The sequence below is a fragment of the Pagrus major genome, chromosome 9 (assembly GCF_040436345.1).
Source record: "Pagrus major chromosome 9, Pma_NU_1.0".
Classification (NCBI taxonomy): Eukaryota; Metazoa; Chordata; class Actinopteri; order Spariformes; family Sparidae; genus Pagrus; species Pagrus major.
In genome coordinates this window covers 14,365,334-14,382,507 of record NC_133223.1, presented here as the reverse complement: position 1 = coordinate 14,382,507, position 17,174 = coordinate 14,365,334, and the positions used below count along the sequence as shown (strand labels likewise).

General features: G+C 40.4%; 3 protein-coding genes across 4 annotated transcripts; 1 reads left to right on the top strand and 2 right to left on the bottom strand.

Moving 5' to 3' along the window:
* Nucleotides 1–882: 882 nt before the first annotated feature.
* On the bottom strand, nt 883–2,002 carry cbsb (cystathionine beta-synthase b). Its single transcript, XM_073473129.1, has 6 exons — nt 1,996–2,002; nt 1,702–1,778; nt 1,505–1,589; nt 1,248–1,365; nt 1,037–1,108; nt 883–982 (listed from the first exon to the last, which is right to left on the bottom strand). The coding sequence occupies exons 1-6, from the start codon at nt 2,000–2,002 to the stop codon at nt 883–885; spliced, it is 459 nt and encodes a 152-aa protein (XP_073329230.1).
* A 1,032-nt stretch (nt 2,003–3,034) lies between these two features.
* On the bottom strand, nt 3,035–7,108 carry u2af1 (U2 small nuclear RNA auxiliary factor 1). Its single transcript, XM_073473558.1, has 8 exons — nt 7,036–7,108; nt 5,177–5,264; nt 4,605–4,671; nt 4,339–4,388; nt 4,070–4,168; nt 3,822–3,955; nt 3,479–3,571; nt 3,035–3,378 (listed from the first exon to the last, which is right to left on the bottom strand). Exons 1-8 carry the CDS (start codon nt 7,077–7,079, stop codon nt 3,249–3,251), a joined length of 705 nt encoding a protein of 234 aa, XP_073329659.1. The 5' UTR covers nt 7,080–7,108; the 3' UTR covers nt 3,035–3,248.
* Nucleotides 7,109–10,803: 3,695 nt separating this feature from the next.
* Nucleotides 10,804–17,127, top strand: gabpa (GA binding protein transcription factor subunit alpha). Of its 2 annotated transcripts, none has more exons than XM_073474164.1 (10): nt 10,804–10,892; nt 13,383–13,485; nt 13,576–13,720; nt 13,900–13,984; nt 14,091–14,315; nt 14,422–14,616; nt 14,735–14,791; nt 15,075–15,200; nt 15,694–15,886; nt 16,434–17,127. In XM_073474164.1, exons 2-10 carry the CDS (start codon nt 13,409–13,411, stop codon nt 16,654–16,656), a joined length of 1,326 nt encoding a protein of 441 aa, XP_073330265.1. In that variant the 5' UTR covers nt 10,804–10,892; nt 13,383–13,408; the 3' UTR covers nt 16,657–17,127. The 2 variants fall into 2 exon arrangements, with proteins under 2 accessions (XP_073330265.1, XP_073330266.1); XM_073474165.1 differs by lacking the exon at nt 10,804–10,892 and adding an exon at nt 11,226–11,315.
* Nucleotides 17,128–17,174: the final 47 nt, after the last annotated feature.

The window sequence follows — 17,174 nt, the reverse complement described above, 5'->3', positions numbered from 1 at the left end:
TGACTTGTCCCATCTGAGAAACAGCACATAATCATTACTAAAATGGCAAATATTACATACTTTTTACATTACATTACATAACATTATACTTTTTTTACATACTCTGATTAAAATGTTTGCTCTTTCAAATAAACATTTTAATTAGAGAGCGTTTAATGTGCTGGTAGACAGCCAGGCTACTTGTTTCCAGTCTTTGTGCTAAGCTAAGCTAATTGTCTGCAGGCTGCAGCTTTATTAGAGACATGACAGTGGTTTCCATCTTCTCATCTAACTCTCTGTCAGACAGATCTATTGGTTGAGAAACCAACCTGCATATAAATTCATAATAAAAAGAACTGTAAGTTATTTGTTAACTCTTGAAAACAGCTGCAGTTTTATCGCATGTTTGTTGCATGTCTCCCATTCCCTCTACCCTCATTTCCTGGCACCTGTGCGCGACCTTCCCAGCTGACAAAGAGGACAGAATGGCTCCCAGAGTCACCAGGATCACACTGTGGAAATGGAAAGTCAGACTTTCATTTGGCCATATTATCTGTCTCTGAAGGTCCAGCTGTAAGTGTGAAGTGTCTATGAAAAAAATTGAGGAAGCTATTAACTAAACTCTAAAAAGCTCTCTGGGCAATCTAGCATGCACGTTTCAGACGGTCCCTAACTTCAGTTCCTGTTTCCTGTTTCCTGTTAAAGAGCTGTATCATCATCAATCTCATCATCAAGTAAAACTTGAACCTGTCAAACATCTCTTCAGCTTCATCCTGTGTGGCAAGTTTGGTGAAAACAGATTAAATTTAACAAATGCACGTATATTAATTTAAGTTCTGCATCGTTGAAAATCCAGCTGCCTTGGCTGCTGTTCATGTTGTACAGACAACAGTCTGGATCAGTTCAATACTGAAGATGTATTTTCTGGCAGGACACAGACAGTAACACAGTGAGAGGGGCAGACAGCTGTAGACTCCTTACAGAAACAGATGAGTTATTTAACACAAATCTCTGGTTTTGATTAGTTGCCCCATTAAACCCTCATGGATGACTTTCTCACCAGGGTTTGAAATCTAAGAGGCTGAGGAGGCCCTTCTCACACATCCACTTATCACTCAGGAACTTTGACCTGGAGGCAGAACAGACGAGAAGAGGAGACGTTTAAAGATTTTGTACATGGGATGTCCTGCGGGCAAGAGGGTATTGTCACCTTCATGATCAAAGTTGTAGTATTCCTATAATATTCCTATGATCATGGGTGAGGTTGCACGTAGATAATGACGTAGTTGTAGACGGACTTGGCCAGGATGACCACGCAGCGCTGTCCCTCCTCAAGCTGCTGAGCCATCTTTACTGCTGCTGCCATGGCTGAGCCAGAGCTGCCGCCTGCAGGATACAGGCTAATTATTCTAAGCATAATAATAAGAAGGTAACAAAGAGAGTGCTAAACCCTCCACATGATAAGTGCAATATCATTTACAATACCAAGAAAACCTAAATGTTATCACTTGAGCGGTGAACTCACTGCACAGAAGCCCCTCCTCTCTGATCAGCTTGCGGGCCATGGTGAACGTCTCCATATCAACTGATTTATACAGCATGTCAACAAGCTGCATAGATTTATCACAAAACACATGATTATTGCAACAGTACAAGAAGCTCTGCGCACAGAGCAAACCAGAACTAGCATGTTCAAATGTACTCATGCACAAGCACACTCACAGATCTGTCCAACACTGTGGGGATAACGGCATATCCAATGCCCTCCACTTGAAAAGCGGTCTTCTTTTCACTCTTCTCTTTTGATTGAGTCAAGTTTAGTTACTAGTTTCATACCTGAATTCACCATTAACTGTTAATCTGAACAATTCATGGTGTAGTGTATGGCATCATTGTAATCCTTGGCCATCATAACATAGGGGTGGGCATCCCCTTTTCTGTGTTATCATGTTTGGTTCAGGAGATGTGATGCAAAATACATAATACAGTTACGGCGGAAAGTAAAATGGCCCCCACGTGTCATTTTGGCGATGACTCCATATCTGAAATTGTTCACGGCCCCAAACTGTACCACGTTTCGTGCTTTTATGGGAAAGTGAATGATTCACCTGAAATTTGTCGCATATCATCCGGACTACTGTACTTTATACAAAAAGGTCAAATAAGGAGTAATACATCCCTGTATACTGTTGTCATTTTAAGACATGCAAAGTCCTCAACAAGGCTATATGTCTGTTTGCAAAACTAATCAGCCTACTTGTTGGGACATTATTAACAAGAGGTCAACAGAGAATCAAGAAAAAAGGTTTCTGTGCTCTTGGGGTCTTCACAAAGATCTAAATTGTATCCAGAATAGATCCTGAAAATGTTATCTTTCATCCATATTTGACCAGATAGAGTATATTCCAACAACACTATGAATATGCAGAGGAAACGGTCTGTAGATAATCTAGAGTAATGATATGAACTGAATATGGACTTCACAGGGTGTTTGTGCAATGACACTTACAGGTATGCCATAGATACAGTCCCTATTCTGAAAATATATTGCGCTTAGACATTTCCAGACGAAACATGAGGTCATCTTTGAACTACATACATGACAAAAATAAGATGCGTCTGATATTTGATTGAGTCCATATTTGACGGGATATGGCTCACGTCAACAGAACCCTGACTATGCATCACAAATGGTCCGTATTCTCCAGAGAATCTCGAAGATGTCCTTTTATAATATTTCTGGGTTCTGAACCTTTTTGCGCAGTGATGCGTTTTCTTTTGTCCCGTGGGCCAACATTTTGTTTTAGTTTTGGCCCTACAAGAGAAAAAGTTTGGCCACCCCTGGTTTTAAGTGACTGTAATGTCCGAGTCCAGGAATACTTACTGCTGCTATGTTATCTGTGTCCAATGTAGTTATCAGGCTGTTTATTTGAAAACTGATCTATGTGACTGAATAACAAACTAGACTTAGTTTTAATAATTATCAGTGTATTCATTCAGGAAAGTGCTACAACATAACTTGTAATAACAAGAAAAGATTCATGAGTCAGTCACATTAAGTAAAAATGTTAAATTTTAATGGAGGTGAAAGTCATTTTCAGAAATCATGAAAAAACAAGTTCTTCAATGCTGTCACAGCTTCAAAATCAGGTACCTTTCAAGAAGGCCTAGAGTGGACCTGGAAGGGTACAAACTTTAAAAAAAAAAAAGGAACAAAACACTGGGGATGGACACGGGGAGGGAAGGACAACTAGTCATGGCTTTGTGGTTCAGAATCGCCCGGAACGTTCTCTGTCTCTAGAACGACGTCTCTCGTGGTCACGTCCACCTCCTCCTCCTCGACCTCTGTCCCGAGAGCGAGATCGCCTCTCTCTCGATCGAGACCGAGACCTGTGACGGCTGTGGAAGTAAGGGAGGAGTGGTCATTAACTGCTGGAAAAGGATTACACAAGCAGACAGATTAGGTGCCTGATATAAAAGGTAATAGATGTGTTCGTACCTCTTCCTCCGACGCCCATAGAGCTCTCTCCTCAGTTCACGTGAGATGGGCTTCAGATGCATGAAGTTACAGAAGCCACCACGAGTGCATTCTCTGTGGAGAGAGGGAAATATGGAGCAGTTAGAGCAGAGAAAAATAAGACAGCATGGCAGAGGAATCACATCTGAGGCGTATGACGGTATGCTGATGTGGATACGGTTCACAAAAGTACTTGATCGTTCATTTTAAGTCTGTGATATATGTTTTGAAACCTCTATGATTTATGTTCTCCATGATGCTGTGAGAGATATTTAATCAAAGTGAGGTAAACTTAATAAGCTCAATCCTATCAAGGAGCACTCACCCCATTTCATACTGGCGACAGCAGGCTTCTCTGAAGTCTGTGACAGGAGAGAGCTCAGCATGGATGGGCTGTCCATTAAACCAACGGTTATTCAGGTCCATCACGGCCTTCTCTGCGTCCTCTTCATAACGGAACTACAACAACAATCAAGACACGGATTGAGTGTAACTGCAGACAAAAGTCACAGGCTCTCCTCTGGATTCACGCTTAAAACCATGACAACTGCGGCTTTTAGGCACAACACTTACCTTGACATACACATTTCCTACTAGGTGGTCCCCGAGGTTGTCACATACGTTCATTTCCTCCACTTCTCCGTACTTTTCTTCCATCTCTGTGAAGACCTCCTGCAACAATGAGATAGAAAAATGAAGTGTGTCTTTGGTGTTTGTACACATTAAAAGGAAATAGACATAATGTGTTGATTAGTGAGCTTTAGAGGTGCTGGATTTTTAGCTGATTATGACAAAGGCTTAAAGGTGAAAGAGTGTACTAGCAGCAAAGTGATGTGGTTTACCTCAAAAAACTCGTCATAGTGCTCCTGCATCTCCATGTCACTGATGGCACCTTGTGGATATAAGAGAGAATCATAGCAGGACAATTAAAAAAAACTAAACAGGAATGACATTCAGGCTTTTTGCAATTCATTCTTGTCACACACTACGCCTGTTTAGGACAGGCATAACATAATTGGGGGTGATGAGAGATGGAGGAAACGTGGGTTTATGATCAGAGAAAATAACATTTCTGATTCTGATCTCTGTCATGGGATCAAACACTTACAGGTGAGCCCATCAGCAGACTGGGCACTGTTCTGTGGGTTCCGGTAAATGTTCAGGAGGGCAATTGTCTGAAACATAAAAACGTTCATTATAGGGATGATTTGTTTTATTAGGGTATCAAACCTCACCATTTTATTTGGTAATGACAGGATACCATCACACAGGTACTGAAAATATCCTTTGCTATCCTGTGCTGACTGATCAAAGGCCTAGTGTCACAATTTTTAACTATTGATAATTAAGTTCTGGCAAAGAATAAGCCTCCCACCCAACTGTGTTTTCATCACTATGATCTTGTTACTGTAATTGTCATTGTATACTATCCATTGGACCGATAATAACAATATTAATAATCTAAATCTCATTGATTCAAAAGTAAGGCAAACAACCAACATACACAATATGCATCTTGGTGCATTTTGTCACACCTGCCATTAAAAAAACATTGTATTGATATAAATGTTTTTTCTATACATTATGCCAGATTGGTCTACACTTACCCTGTAAAGTATACATGGAAGATATTTGAAAAAAAAGGGGCACATGGTTGTTGTTGAGGGGGAATGATCTTACCTGGCTGAATGTTGGCTTATTGTGTAATCTGGAGCAGCGGTCGCCATGTCGGCAGGCACCAATTTTAAAATAAAAAGAGCAGTTGACCCTGAGGAAAAAGAGAAGACAATGAAGATGAAACATCAAAACAGAAAGTTCTCTAGGATGTTGTCATTATGTTTGAAAGAAGAATTGACCGACTATCCATCCGGGCAAACAAAACTTCTAATGGGAATTGAAAACCTACATCTGATGCCAATTCTTTCTCCGGACAGTCTCAATTATCTCTTGACGCCACAAAAACGTTTTTGCTCAACAAAAGTTATGATTGAAAACAGTGCAAAATACATTGAGTCATGGGAGCTCTTGGCCCCCAGAGTATGAACTCTGGCAGGCGTACAAACATCCCTTCTGACAACGTCTCATGTTTTGGTGACATAAATATGCCACCTGAAACTAAACAAAAATGTTATGTATTAATAAACACCTGAATTTCCTCTTGAGATTAATAAAGGATTTTCCCAATCAATTTAGAGCCCCATCTATATGTCCATCATAGAAAGACATGCTGCAGATATAATCTTGCAGGGGGTAGTCCAATTTTTCCTCCAATTATAATTTACTCCATTTCTCACTAAATCTTCTTATACCTAGGGCTGGGTATTAATTAATTCTTTGCTTCTATATCGCACTGAAAATTAGATATCTTATTGGCAATTCTCAGCCATACTGCCCACTAATATCTGTCAAGGGCTGCAACCTAAGATTGGCCGAGTATTTCCTTGATGAACCAATTAGACGATAGTTAATCGATAAATGTTGAAGATCATGAAAAATGTTGGATCAAAATTTACTAGAGCCCAAGGTGACCTCTTTATGTCAGCCTAAATTCTCACATTTTAGCCACTGGAACCAGCAAATGTAAGACATTTTCATTTGGAAAATGGCTGTAATGAGAAATGACTACAAATAATTGCAGATGCGTTTCCTCTTAATTGACCAATAGCTGTTTGAGGTCTTTATATATCTGTCACATTTTATTCCAAAATGTATTTTGGGTGTCACAGAGAGCTTTACAGAAACAGAGAGTGAACCAAAGGTAAAATATGCTAAACCATCGACATTTAATCGGGATTTATTGACCAACATTTAGCTTAAGTTGGTAGTTTTAAAAGCTTAGCGTCAGGGTTTTCACATTTTAATTATGATCGGGGCGTGGCATCAACTGTTTCATAGCAACAGCTGCCGATAGCAAAAGAAGAAAGAAGCATGCTAATGGAAACTGATGTGGGAATAAAATTTGGTTTTAAACGTAATGCTGCGCACTGACCAATGACTACACATACCTTCATTCATTACCGCCGCTTTAAATTCCTCTCCCCATACAATAAATAGCACTATGAAACTGAAGGTTTGGGTTGTAAATGTACTTTACAGCACAGCACAGTGCGGAGGTGGCTTAGCTGGTTTGTATCCGTGCATTTCCCGCTGTAACAAAAGACTTCTATAGGTCTCAGAAAGTAATTAGCATTAGCTAACTCGCGGCTAAATGGTAGTCTGTGTATCGTTTTACTTCGAGCTTAATTCATTAAGTGATTTTGTTTGTATTCATACGAGGTGACCCGATGTGACCGCTTTTCTTTTCTAACCATGCACGCTTGCTCTGTTCTCCACACCGACGCTGCAGGAGCAGGCAGTTGCGGCGCGTTAGCTACCGTTAGCATGCTAGCATTAGCCGATAGTTGCTAAAGCCATTGTATCGGCCGCAGCTACACACCGTAAACACCACCATACAGTGTGTTACTAGTCAAAGCGGACTTTGGAGGAAGAATTTACGAATAATTGTTTAATAACTAATTAAAAGAACGTGAACTACTTACTTATCTTTCTCTGTCCCAAAAATGGATGCCAGGTACTCCGCCATCTTGGCTCGCCTGTGCTCCACCAGCAGCAACAATGACGAGACTTCCGTCCCACCGCCTTCATAATAAATGTCTAATCTCCATTAACATGTCTGCTGAGTCTGAATACTGGCACAAAACCTGCACAAATTATATTGACATTTACGATTTAACAAAGAAAACCTAGGCAAGCTAATGTAATCAAAAACAATATCCCTGCAATAACTTACCTTTGTCTTTAAGTTAACATAACATTCAGTACAGCATTATAAACAATGTGTAGTTTTTGTTGACAGTGTCCAGAAGTTGTGGATTCAACTGTGGTGGTTTGAGGGTCCATATTTTGCTGTTGTATTGGTTTGTGGTGTGTATATTAAAGTATTCCCGTTCGCTTATATCCTTATATTATCAAACTGTATTGAAAATGAAGGCCCACCGTACATGTGTTATTTAGTCAATGCACACATCTACTTACTTCTAGCCTGTTTTACCAACATGTTGTCATTTAAATTGGAATTATTTAAGGAACAAAAACAATAGGACAAGAGTTGATCCACTGTGCAATAGTAATAACTCACAATAACCACAGTACAATTCATCTGAACTAGTCTGTGTCATTTATCCTCAAGCTATCATTTAATAAAAGAGGTTTAATAAAAAAAACACACACACCAATTGCCTCATCGTCAGTCTATTATCTGTAGACTTTGGGGTTAAAGTGATAAATGATTTTTCAAATATCCTATTTATCTTTGCTTTTACCATACCTTAAAAGAAAACTTAAAGATGCCGCGTCTTTATTTTGAAGGAAAGACACTTAAACCGGAAATGTTTGGCTGTTTCGGTCATTTCCGCCATGACCAAGACTTTCGAAACAAGAGAGGTCTTCACACAATACGCTCATACATACACTATGTACGATCACATAGCACATCAGTTATATTTGAACAGAGGCCTGTTTGTTGAGGATGTACGGACAGCCATAAAAATATATTTGACTGTTCTACATTTTCTTAAATGTTAATGAAATAATATCAAGCTAACTGTATTATAAGTGAATGTGCATTTTCTCATTACAGCATAAACTAGGCTATAACCAACCATCTAAAGCTACTTACACTATTTGATATTTTGATGTTTAATTTAAAAAAAAAAGAAATCCTACCGATCCACTGGGCACAACATTTTAACAGACAAGAAAATGAGAAACACACCAATGTCTTATCCTGTGTGAAATTATCAAAGCCAACAAACATCAAGGTAAGTTTATTTTGTGGATTTACCTTGAGAAAATTAAAACATGACTGCAAACCATTTACAGAATGACATCACAGACATTGGTTTGCTCTTTAGATACAGTCGCATGAAAAAGTTTGGGCACCCCTGACAATTTCCATTATTTTCATTTATAAATCATTGGGTGTTTGGATCAACAGTTTCATTTTGATCTATCAAATAACTGATGGGGACAGTAATATTTCAGTAGTGAAATGAGGTTTATTGGATGAACAGAAAATTTACAATATGCATCAAAACAAAATTAGACAGGTGCATAAATTTGGGCACCCCAACAGAAAAATCACATCAATATTTAGTAGAGCCTCCTTTTGCAAAAACAACAGCCTCCAGACGCTTCCTATAGCCTCTAATGAGTGTCTGGATTCTGGATGAAGGTATTTTGGACCATTCCTCCTTACAAAACATCTCCAGTTCAGTTAGGTTTGATGGTTGCCGAGCATGGACAGCCCGCTTCAAATCATCCCACAGATTTTCAATGATATTCAGGTCTGGGGACTGGGATGGCCTTTCCAGAACATTGTACATTGTAGATTTTGAGCAGTGTTTTGGGTCGTTGTCTTGTTGAAATATCCAGCCCCGGCATAACTTCAACTTTGTGACTGATTCTTGAACATTATTCTCAAGAATCTGCTGATATTGAGTGTAATCCATGCGACCCTCAACTTTAACAAGATTCCCAGTACCGGCACTGGCCACACAGCCCCACAACCCCACAGCATGATGGATCCTCCACCACATTTTACTGTGGGTAGCAAGTGTTTTTCTTGGAATGCTGTGTTCTTTCGCCGCCATGCATAATGCCCCTTGTTATGACCAAATAACTCGATCTTTGTTTCATCAGTCCACAGCACCTTATTCCAAAATGAAGCTGGCTTGTCGAAATGTGCTTTTGCATACCTCAAGCGACTCTGTTTGTGGCGTGTGTGCAGAAAAGGCTTCTTCTGCATCACTCTCCCGTACAGCTTCTCCTTGTGCAAAGTGCGCTGAATTGTTGAACGATGCACAGTGACACCATCTGCAGCAAGATGATGCTGTAGGTCTTTGGAGGTGGTCTGTGGGTTGTCTTTGACCGTTCTCACCATCCTTCGCCTTTGCCTCTCTGATATTTTTCTTGGCCTGCCACTTCTGGCCTTAACAAGAACCGTGCCTGTGGTCTTCCATTTCCTCACTATGTTCCTCACAGTGGAAACTGACAGCTGAAATCTCTGAGATAGCTTTTTGTAGCCTTCCCCTAAACCATAATGTTAAACCATCTTTGTTTTCAGGTCATTCGAGAGTTGTTTTGAGGCCCCCATGTTGCCACTCTTCAGAGGAGAGTCAAAGAGAAGAACAACTTGCAATTGGCCACCTTAAATACCTTTTCTCATGATTAGATGCACCGGTCTATGAAGTTCAAGGCTTTGTCTGGAAAATACCCCAGTACTCAGCTTTTATTAGAAGATGAATAACATGCCACTGTGATCATTTTCTGTGAAGACAGAGTAAATTATTATGCACCCTCAGAGGGGTGCCTAAACTTTTTCATACCACTGTAATATTTAATAGCAGATTAACAGAAATGCAACAGTACAAAACCACCTAGTTTATTTCAGATCATTCAGGAGTCAGGATATTGTATATCAAGGGAATTTAAGAGCTTGGTCTGCAAGAACCAAGTGACCAGCAATAATAATGTAGGCCCCCCGCCAGGTTGTATTTATCTGTGTGATAGTTACAGAAATGGTAGGGGTTCGAAGATGGCCCCTGCATTTCTACTAGTGAGGTTTTATAGAGGGGGCTGTGTCAGAAGGAAGGTTTAATACTTTTATGATGTTTTGCTTATTTCTTGCAAATTCTTAAACAAAGGAAATCTAGGACTCTGCAACATGTCTTGGTGGAGCTGAATAGAGGCACACAGCTTTTTTTTTTTTTTAACATCAGGGGCCCCAAGTGAACTAACCCCCCATGTTGTGGATATCTAAAATTGTTTATTTTAGCAGTATACAGCTGAACTACTGGCCTTGTTTTACAGCTCCTACTCATTTTTACCGTCTCCTCATTCAGTAGGCTTTTGTACAGCTTATAGGAAACACCAGGAACTTCAAAATAAACAAAAACAAGTGTGAATGGAGGATGCATGGCACCATTGGGGGGAATTCATGGCAATATTTTCGTGAAGTCATTTGAATCTGGGTGATCGAGTTAAATGGATGACTACCATGACTTTAGGCTGATGGCAAACCATGTAGGCCCACTTTATCAAAACACAAATCAATCTGCTGGACACACATTTGTAAATGAGAACACGACCCAAAATGTCGATGAGAAAGAACCAGTCCACGCTACATGAAGACAGAAATGTAAGCCTCTTGTGTTTTCCTGATCAGTTTTAGGGTAATGTTAGCTGTGTCTTTCCAGTTAGTCTCCGCCCCTCCCCTCCGTGTGTGTAGTTGACCAAAACTTGCATGATACGACTCGACTGTGTGAAATTTGGCTGCTTATCTACCACAGTTGAGTTGAACATACGCCAACATCGTTCAAGGCCTGAATTTGAAGAGGTATGGTTTTTTCGGAGATAGATGTTTGTTCTGAAGAAAGTGTGCTAAATTACGGTCGTGTGAGGGGCCTATTTGTCGTGCTTGGACTCTCTTCCCGCTATTTTGTAGCCCACTAGCTAGGCTAGCTAGGCTAGCTGTTGTCGAACCCTATTTATTTGAGTGGGCAGAGGCCGCCTACCCTCAAGCAACAAACACACAGGCAGCATTAGCCAACTTCCACTCAAGCTAGGCTAACGCTGACTACCACGGATCCGACCGCGGCTGCTGTTTCTTTCTCAGCACCTTGACAATAGAAATAACGAAGATAAACTCATTTATACCAGAGAGAGTTCAGTGTTAGCTGGGTTGCTAACAGTAAAGCTGAGCAGACGCAGTGAAGCAGGGAGGCTGCCGCGGCGCGGATCGTCCAGCTACAAACACAAAGTGCGTATATATCCACAGACGACAAAACTGCTTTTATGATCCATATTTCTCCTTGTAGTTGAGGTTTCTGTCTAACCGAGGACCATTTCAGTGTATTAGAGACCCCGCACTCCCTGTGTGGCGGTAGCTTTCCTCTGAAGCTTGTATCGTTATTTATCACGGCTGCTCTCGGAAGTCTTGCAGCGCTGTAAACCTTAGCCAGGATTTCCGGCTCCTTTCCATTTGCCCTATGCTGTTTTGTTTCCGTTTATTCTATTTCCGTTTTAAAAGTTTTCTTCGTGCAGAGTTAAAGTGTGATATAACAAAGATTTGTTTGAGTTATGATGCGCAATGCGTTTGTAGGATATTTTAGCCGCTGTTTAGCAGGCGGGGAGCGTCGCTTGTGTAATGGGCTGCCTCGCCCCGCGGTGCATTCGCGGACCAGCTTGTAGCTAACTTGCTTCAATGTAGACCAGCTTCAGGGTGTCGACACGTGTAGCCTAGTGTATACATATTAGTTTTCCGTGTCTTCCAAACGTGTGTTTATGATGTGTTGTTATGGTTGGTGACTATTTTTGATAACTTATGGCCTATCTGTTGGCCTTTAGACGCCAAAGCCTCGCCCTCGAGTTGGCTAACGTTAGCAGTTGGAGCAGTCATGAACTGTCCCAGACGGCCAATGAGGAGTCGAGGCTGAAAGGCCTTTATGAGAGAAATCCCCCAAACTGCTGCTTCATATCTGCATCATACACCCTCAGCCCACTGACACACATTTAACATGCGGAGCCCGAGCTACTGTTATCAGTGAGACATCAAGTACTCACACTTCTTAATGTCTTCTAGTTGTTTGTGCTACTAAACCTCCCAATTAAAGACTAATAAACGAAAAAATCACTAGTTTTTCCCCCTCAAAGTGAGCTATAGTATAACTGTGCTATTAATGTAATTATATGTTTTCTAAAATGCCATGTGGTACCATATCGATTGTGATCATTTTTTTTGTTGCATTTCTTGGTTTTGTATAATTATAAACTGAATATTTTGTGGTTTTGGAATGTTGGCCAAAATATCAAACAACATTTGATGTAGAGCCTCACCGATACTCACTTTTGGGGGCCAATGCTGATACGAATATTCCCTTATTGATATGTCGGCCAATATCCACACATTTTGTTGCACTGATCCCTAAAATGTGTTTATCAGTCAGTTAACAGTTGTGACAAAGACATGTAACAGTGGCAGGATACTTTATGTAGAGCAATAAACTCTGTTGTCCAAAATGACATCAGTGCACTGAAACAGTAAACGTAAGTGGGAATTATAAGTATAGTATAGTAAAACATTAGTTATAAGAAAGTATAAATCACCCCAAGCATCTTTTTGTACTTTAAAATCTCTAAAAACAAAGTTTTCATATTAGCGCACATCGGAGAGCATATACGCCGATATCTATATATTTGTGATGGGCCAATATCGACTGATAATGTATTGGTTGGGCTCTAATTTGATGTCATCACCTTGGATCTTTGAAAAGTATATGATACAGTTTCAAATAGTGTGAAACCAGAAAGTTTTTTAAGTCTACATTAATATGAAAAAGAAAGAAATTTCTTGCATTTGCGAGGCATTTTTGCTTGATAAATAACTTAATGGTTGGGAATGCGATTCTGTTGATAGATAGCTGATTGTTGAGTTTCATTCCCAGGTCGTCAAATACCAACACTTTGGGTTGGTATTCAGTCCTAATTTAAACCCTAAGTGTCAATATTTTATGATCTGGGAATGAGACTCAACAATCAACTACCTTTTCTACAAAATTGCCTTCTCCACCTTTAAATGATCAGTTGATTAACACATTTTTTAGTTGATTCATTTTAATGATTTAAATTATTCTGTCTCTTTGAATATTTTGTGGAATTGTCTTGATCCTAATTTTTAAAGCTTTTGTTAACAGCGGTGTCAGACTATCTTGTTTAATCAGTGACATTGACAGTGTTATTGTCCCTTTCTCATATGATTTTGGTCTTGTTGGTATACTGTAATATGCATTAATTACAGTTGAACATCTTATTCATTACTTTCCCACAGCTTGGCTCCCTTCAACATAAAACGGAATGGCCAAGAGTGAACCAGAAGAGATGATAGAGATCGAGATCGATGAACGGGAGAAACAGGCATGCCTGGAGGAAGGGTAAGTAAGGTGGTGGTTATTTGAATTGCATACTCTTGCACGTGCTGCAACTCCAGTTATATTTATTTTCCATCTCTTTTTTAATTTCAGTGTTGAGGAGCACACCATCACAGCATCAGATTTGATTCAACAAGATATCGACATTAATGAGCCCATTGGCAATTTGAAGAAGCTTTTGGAGCCCCGTATCCAAATCTCATTGGATGCATATGACATCTGCTTGCAGGACATTCAGGTAACAATGGACATTAACAGAGCTTATCAAGATCTCTTTATGATTCAAATCATTTTTTGCTGTTGCAAGAAGAAAAAAACATAGTTCAAGGTTGTACTAGCCATCCCTTCAACTGCAAAGTATGTTGAGTTGTCTCTGTCTTCATGTGTGATTCAGCTCGTCTGTTGTGTTCTTTGTAGCTTCACCCTGATCACAGCCTCTTCGATCAGGGAGTAAAGACAGATGGCACAGTGCAGCTCAGCCTGCAGATTATAACCAAACCAGGTACTGATAAAATGCTTCAAAGAGCATAAATTACACAAGCATATTTTGGTGCTCAAGTCAAAATTCAGATTTGACTCATTCATTTGTGTTTTTGCCCCTTGTCCAGGTGAAGAGAAGTTGAACATTTTGGAAATAGTGAAGCCGGTAGAAACAGTAGAGGTGGTGATCGATCCAGATGCAGCAGGAGAGGAGGGAGCGCTGGTGGAGGAGGGTCAGCTCATTGCCGTGGACCGATCTGGCCTGTCTGATGAGACATCAGAGCAGGTCACACGCTGGGCCGCAGCACTTGAAGGCTACCGCAAGGAGCAGGTCCGCCTTGGCATACCATATGGTGAGGAATACTTTAATAAAATACATAACTATGAGAAAAACGATCCCCTTAAGGTGGTGGATACTAAACGTGTGATAACGTATCAGGCTTCTCTCTCTCTACACAGACCCTGTGCTCTGGAGCGCTGACCAGGTGATCCACTGGGCAGTGTGGGTGATGAAGGAGTTCAACATCGATGAGATGGAAATAGGCAGCATTCACATCCCAGGCCGAGATCTCTGCGGGTTCAGCCAGGAAGAGTTCCTTCAGAAAGTGCCCAATGGAGAGATCCTCTGGAGTCACCTGGAGCTCCTACGCAAGTGTAAGCAGATAGAGTTGTTTTAGGAGCGTATACAACCATTTTGTACATACTGACGGTGTGTTTTAAGGAGACAACAGGTCAAAATGAAAACCCTAATCGCTTTATTTATTTATTCCAGATGTGTTGGCAAGCCAGGACCAGTCAGGAGGGGACGCTACGGTCACCATTGATCAACGTAAGCATTTTATTTTAAATCTTCCAAAACGGAAATTAAAGGTTTTGACATGTTTACACATAAAACCTGAAAATGCCCTTATAGACAGACTCTGGTATGGACCGTCTTTGTCCAGTCAAATTAGTTAAGAATAGAACAAATAATTTAAAGATAGAAATTGTCCTTATCCAGCAGATGTAATAGCGCTCTAGAGATAATAAACTTATGTCAAGTCCAAAATGCTAGCAGTCCATTTGTTGATTGATGCTCCGTTCATCGCCAACTTTTCCATCCATGTCTCCAGCTGTGCAGATAATCCCGGCTCAAGTGAGCACACCCACTGCCATAAAAGTATTGAAGCAGAGCCGAGGCCCCAGAGCTCCTCGTATTTCAGGAGGAGAGGAGCGCAGCTCACCTGGCAACCGCACAGGTAGTACTCCGCACATACAAGGACTGTATTTTGTTTTTATGTACATAGTTTACATGTTTGAACAGCCTGAATGCACAGAAAAACATCCCAGCTGTAACAATTCATCTACTGGTGAATCTACTGTTTGGTTAAGTTATAGAGTTGTCTTGTCTGCCAATAGCACATCAACTGTGAGATTTTGCTGTTCTTTGTGTCAAATGATTAAAAAAAAAACTAATCCATAAATTGGGGACTTAAAACAGTTAAAATAAGCTGTCGTCTTGACCTTTAGAATACTGTTGCTGACATTTTTCACAACTTTCTGACATTTTATAAATCAAACTATTTATTAATTAAGAAAACATTTGGCAGATAAATCAGTAATAACAGATTTTGTTTGTTGCAGCTTGACTGCTGTATTTCTGAATGCAAATGCATCTGTTATATTATATGAATGTGCTTTATGACTGTTTCTAACATTTTACACTGGGTGCTGTTGATCGTCTGTCATCAGGCAACAATGGTCAGATCCAGTTGTGGCAGTTCCTGCTGGAGCTGCTGACAGACAAGGATGCAAGAGACTGTATCTCCTGGGTGGGTGAGGAGGGCGAGTTCAAACTCAACCAGCCAGAGCTCGTGGCACAGAAATGGGGCCAGCGCAAGAACAAGCCCACTATGAACTACGAGAAACTCAGCAGAGCCCTCAGGTATGTTTCTTCTGCTTCTTTTGTTAAAGGGGTACTCCAGCTGGTTACTGTGGTACTTACATTTAGTTGGAAAGACCGATTAAAAAATGATCAGTATCATGGCACTAAAGGTCAACATAGCCTCACTTTTAGTCCCTAGTAGGGGTTAAGCTCCAGAAACAGGATCCTACATTTACCACAATAGCATCTTTCAAACTCCATTTTCTAACAAAGGCTTTCTGTTAGAAATTTTAAGTCTCAAGCTCATACTGAGAGGAGGATGATGATGACGATGATAACAAAGCTCCTCCAGGGGTACAGAAGACATTATACAACTGTTTTCACAGGCTGGTTGGTACTGAACATAACAAGTAAACAGATATGTAACATCAGTGGAGCACCCCCTTTAATCTGTGTGGGTGTCAATGTGTCTTTTAGAAAAAAAGTATTACGATGGTGCTATTGGAAATAACATGTTTTTATTTTATTTTACAACATAATCTTGAATTGAATGATTTTTATTTGGTCTTTGTGTAGCCATACTCTTGACTTTCACCTTATCTTGTAGGTATTATTACGACGGGGACATGATCAGCAAGGTGCAGGGCAAACGCTTCGTCTACAAGTTTGTGTGCGACCTGAGAACTCTGATTGGCTACAGTGCTGCTGAGCTCAACAACCTGGTGACCGAGTGTGAACAGAAGAAACTGACCCGCATGCAGATGCACGGCATCGGTCAGCCCATCACTACAGTGACCCTGGCCACCACGACACTAGACAAAGACAGTTAAAGGACTTTTCATTACAGCGCTCTCCTCCGATGATTGGAAATCAAAATCAACTTTCTTAAGTTTTTGACACAGCTGTGTTCAATAGACACAGGAATGCAAGGCTGATCCCCGAACAGTGCAGTTTGATGGAGGCAGGTGAAAACTTTTCTTAGCTTTTCTTCAACGCCAACCAAGAGAAGCTTGTTCATGATGAGTGGACGGATGTCTGTTGTGTGCATGTGACTGGATGCTTGAATGTGTGACTGAGAACCTGGCTTTGAACTATGTGTAATTTGTTCCTTGTCTGTAGTTTAGGACGTTTTCCACTGTATATACCGGTACTTCATGTTTTTGATAGACACAAGGACAAGTGTATTTTCATATTTCCCATTTATAGAGGCCATGTTTTGTATTTTATTTAGCGTTTGTCCCCTAAATTGTTGGACCTTTTTTGTCCACTAGGGGGAATAAAGTGGCAAGCCTTTTTCTTAATGTTTGTGATTCATCATTTCAGCGTATTTACAGTAGATGACAAACAA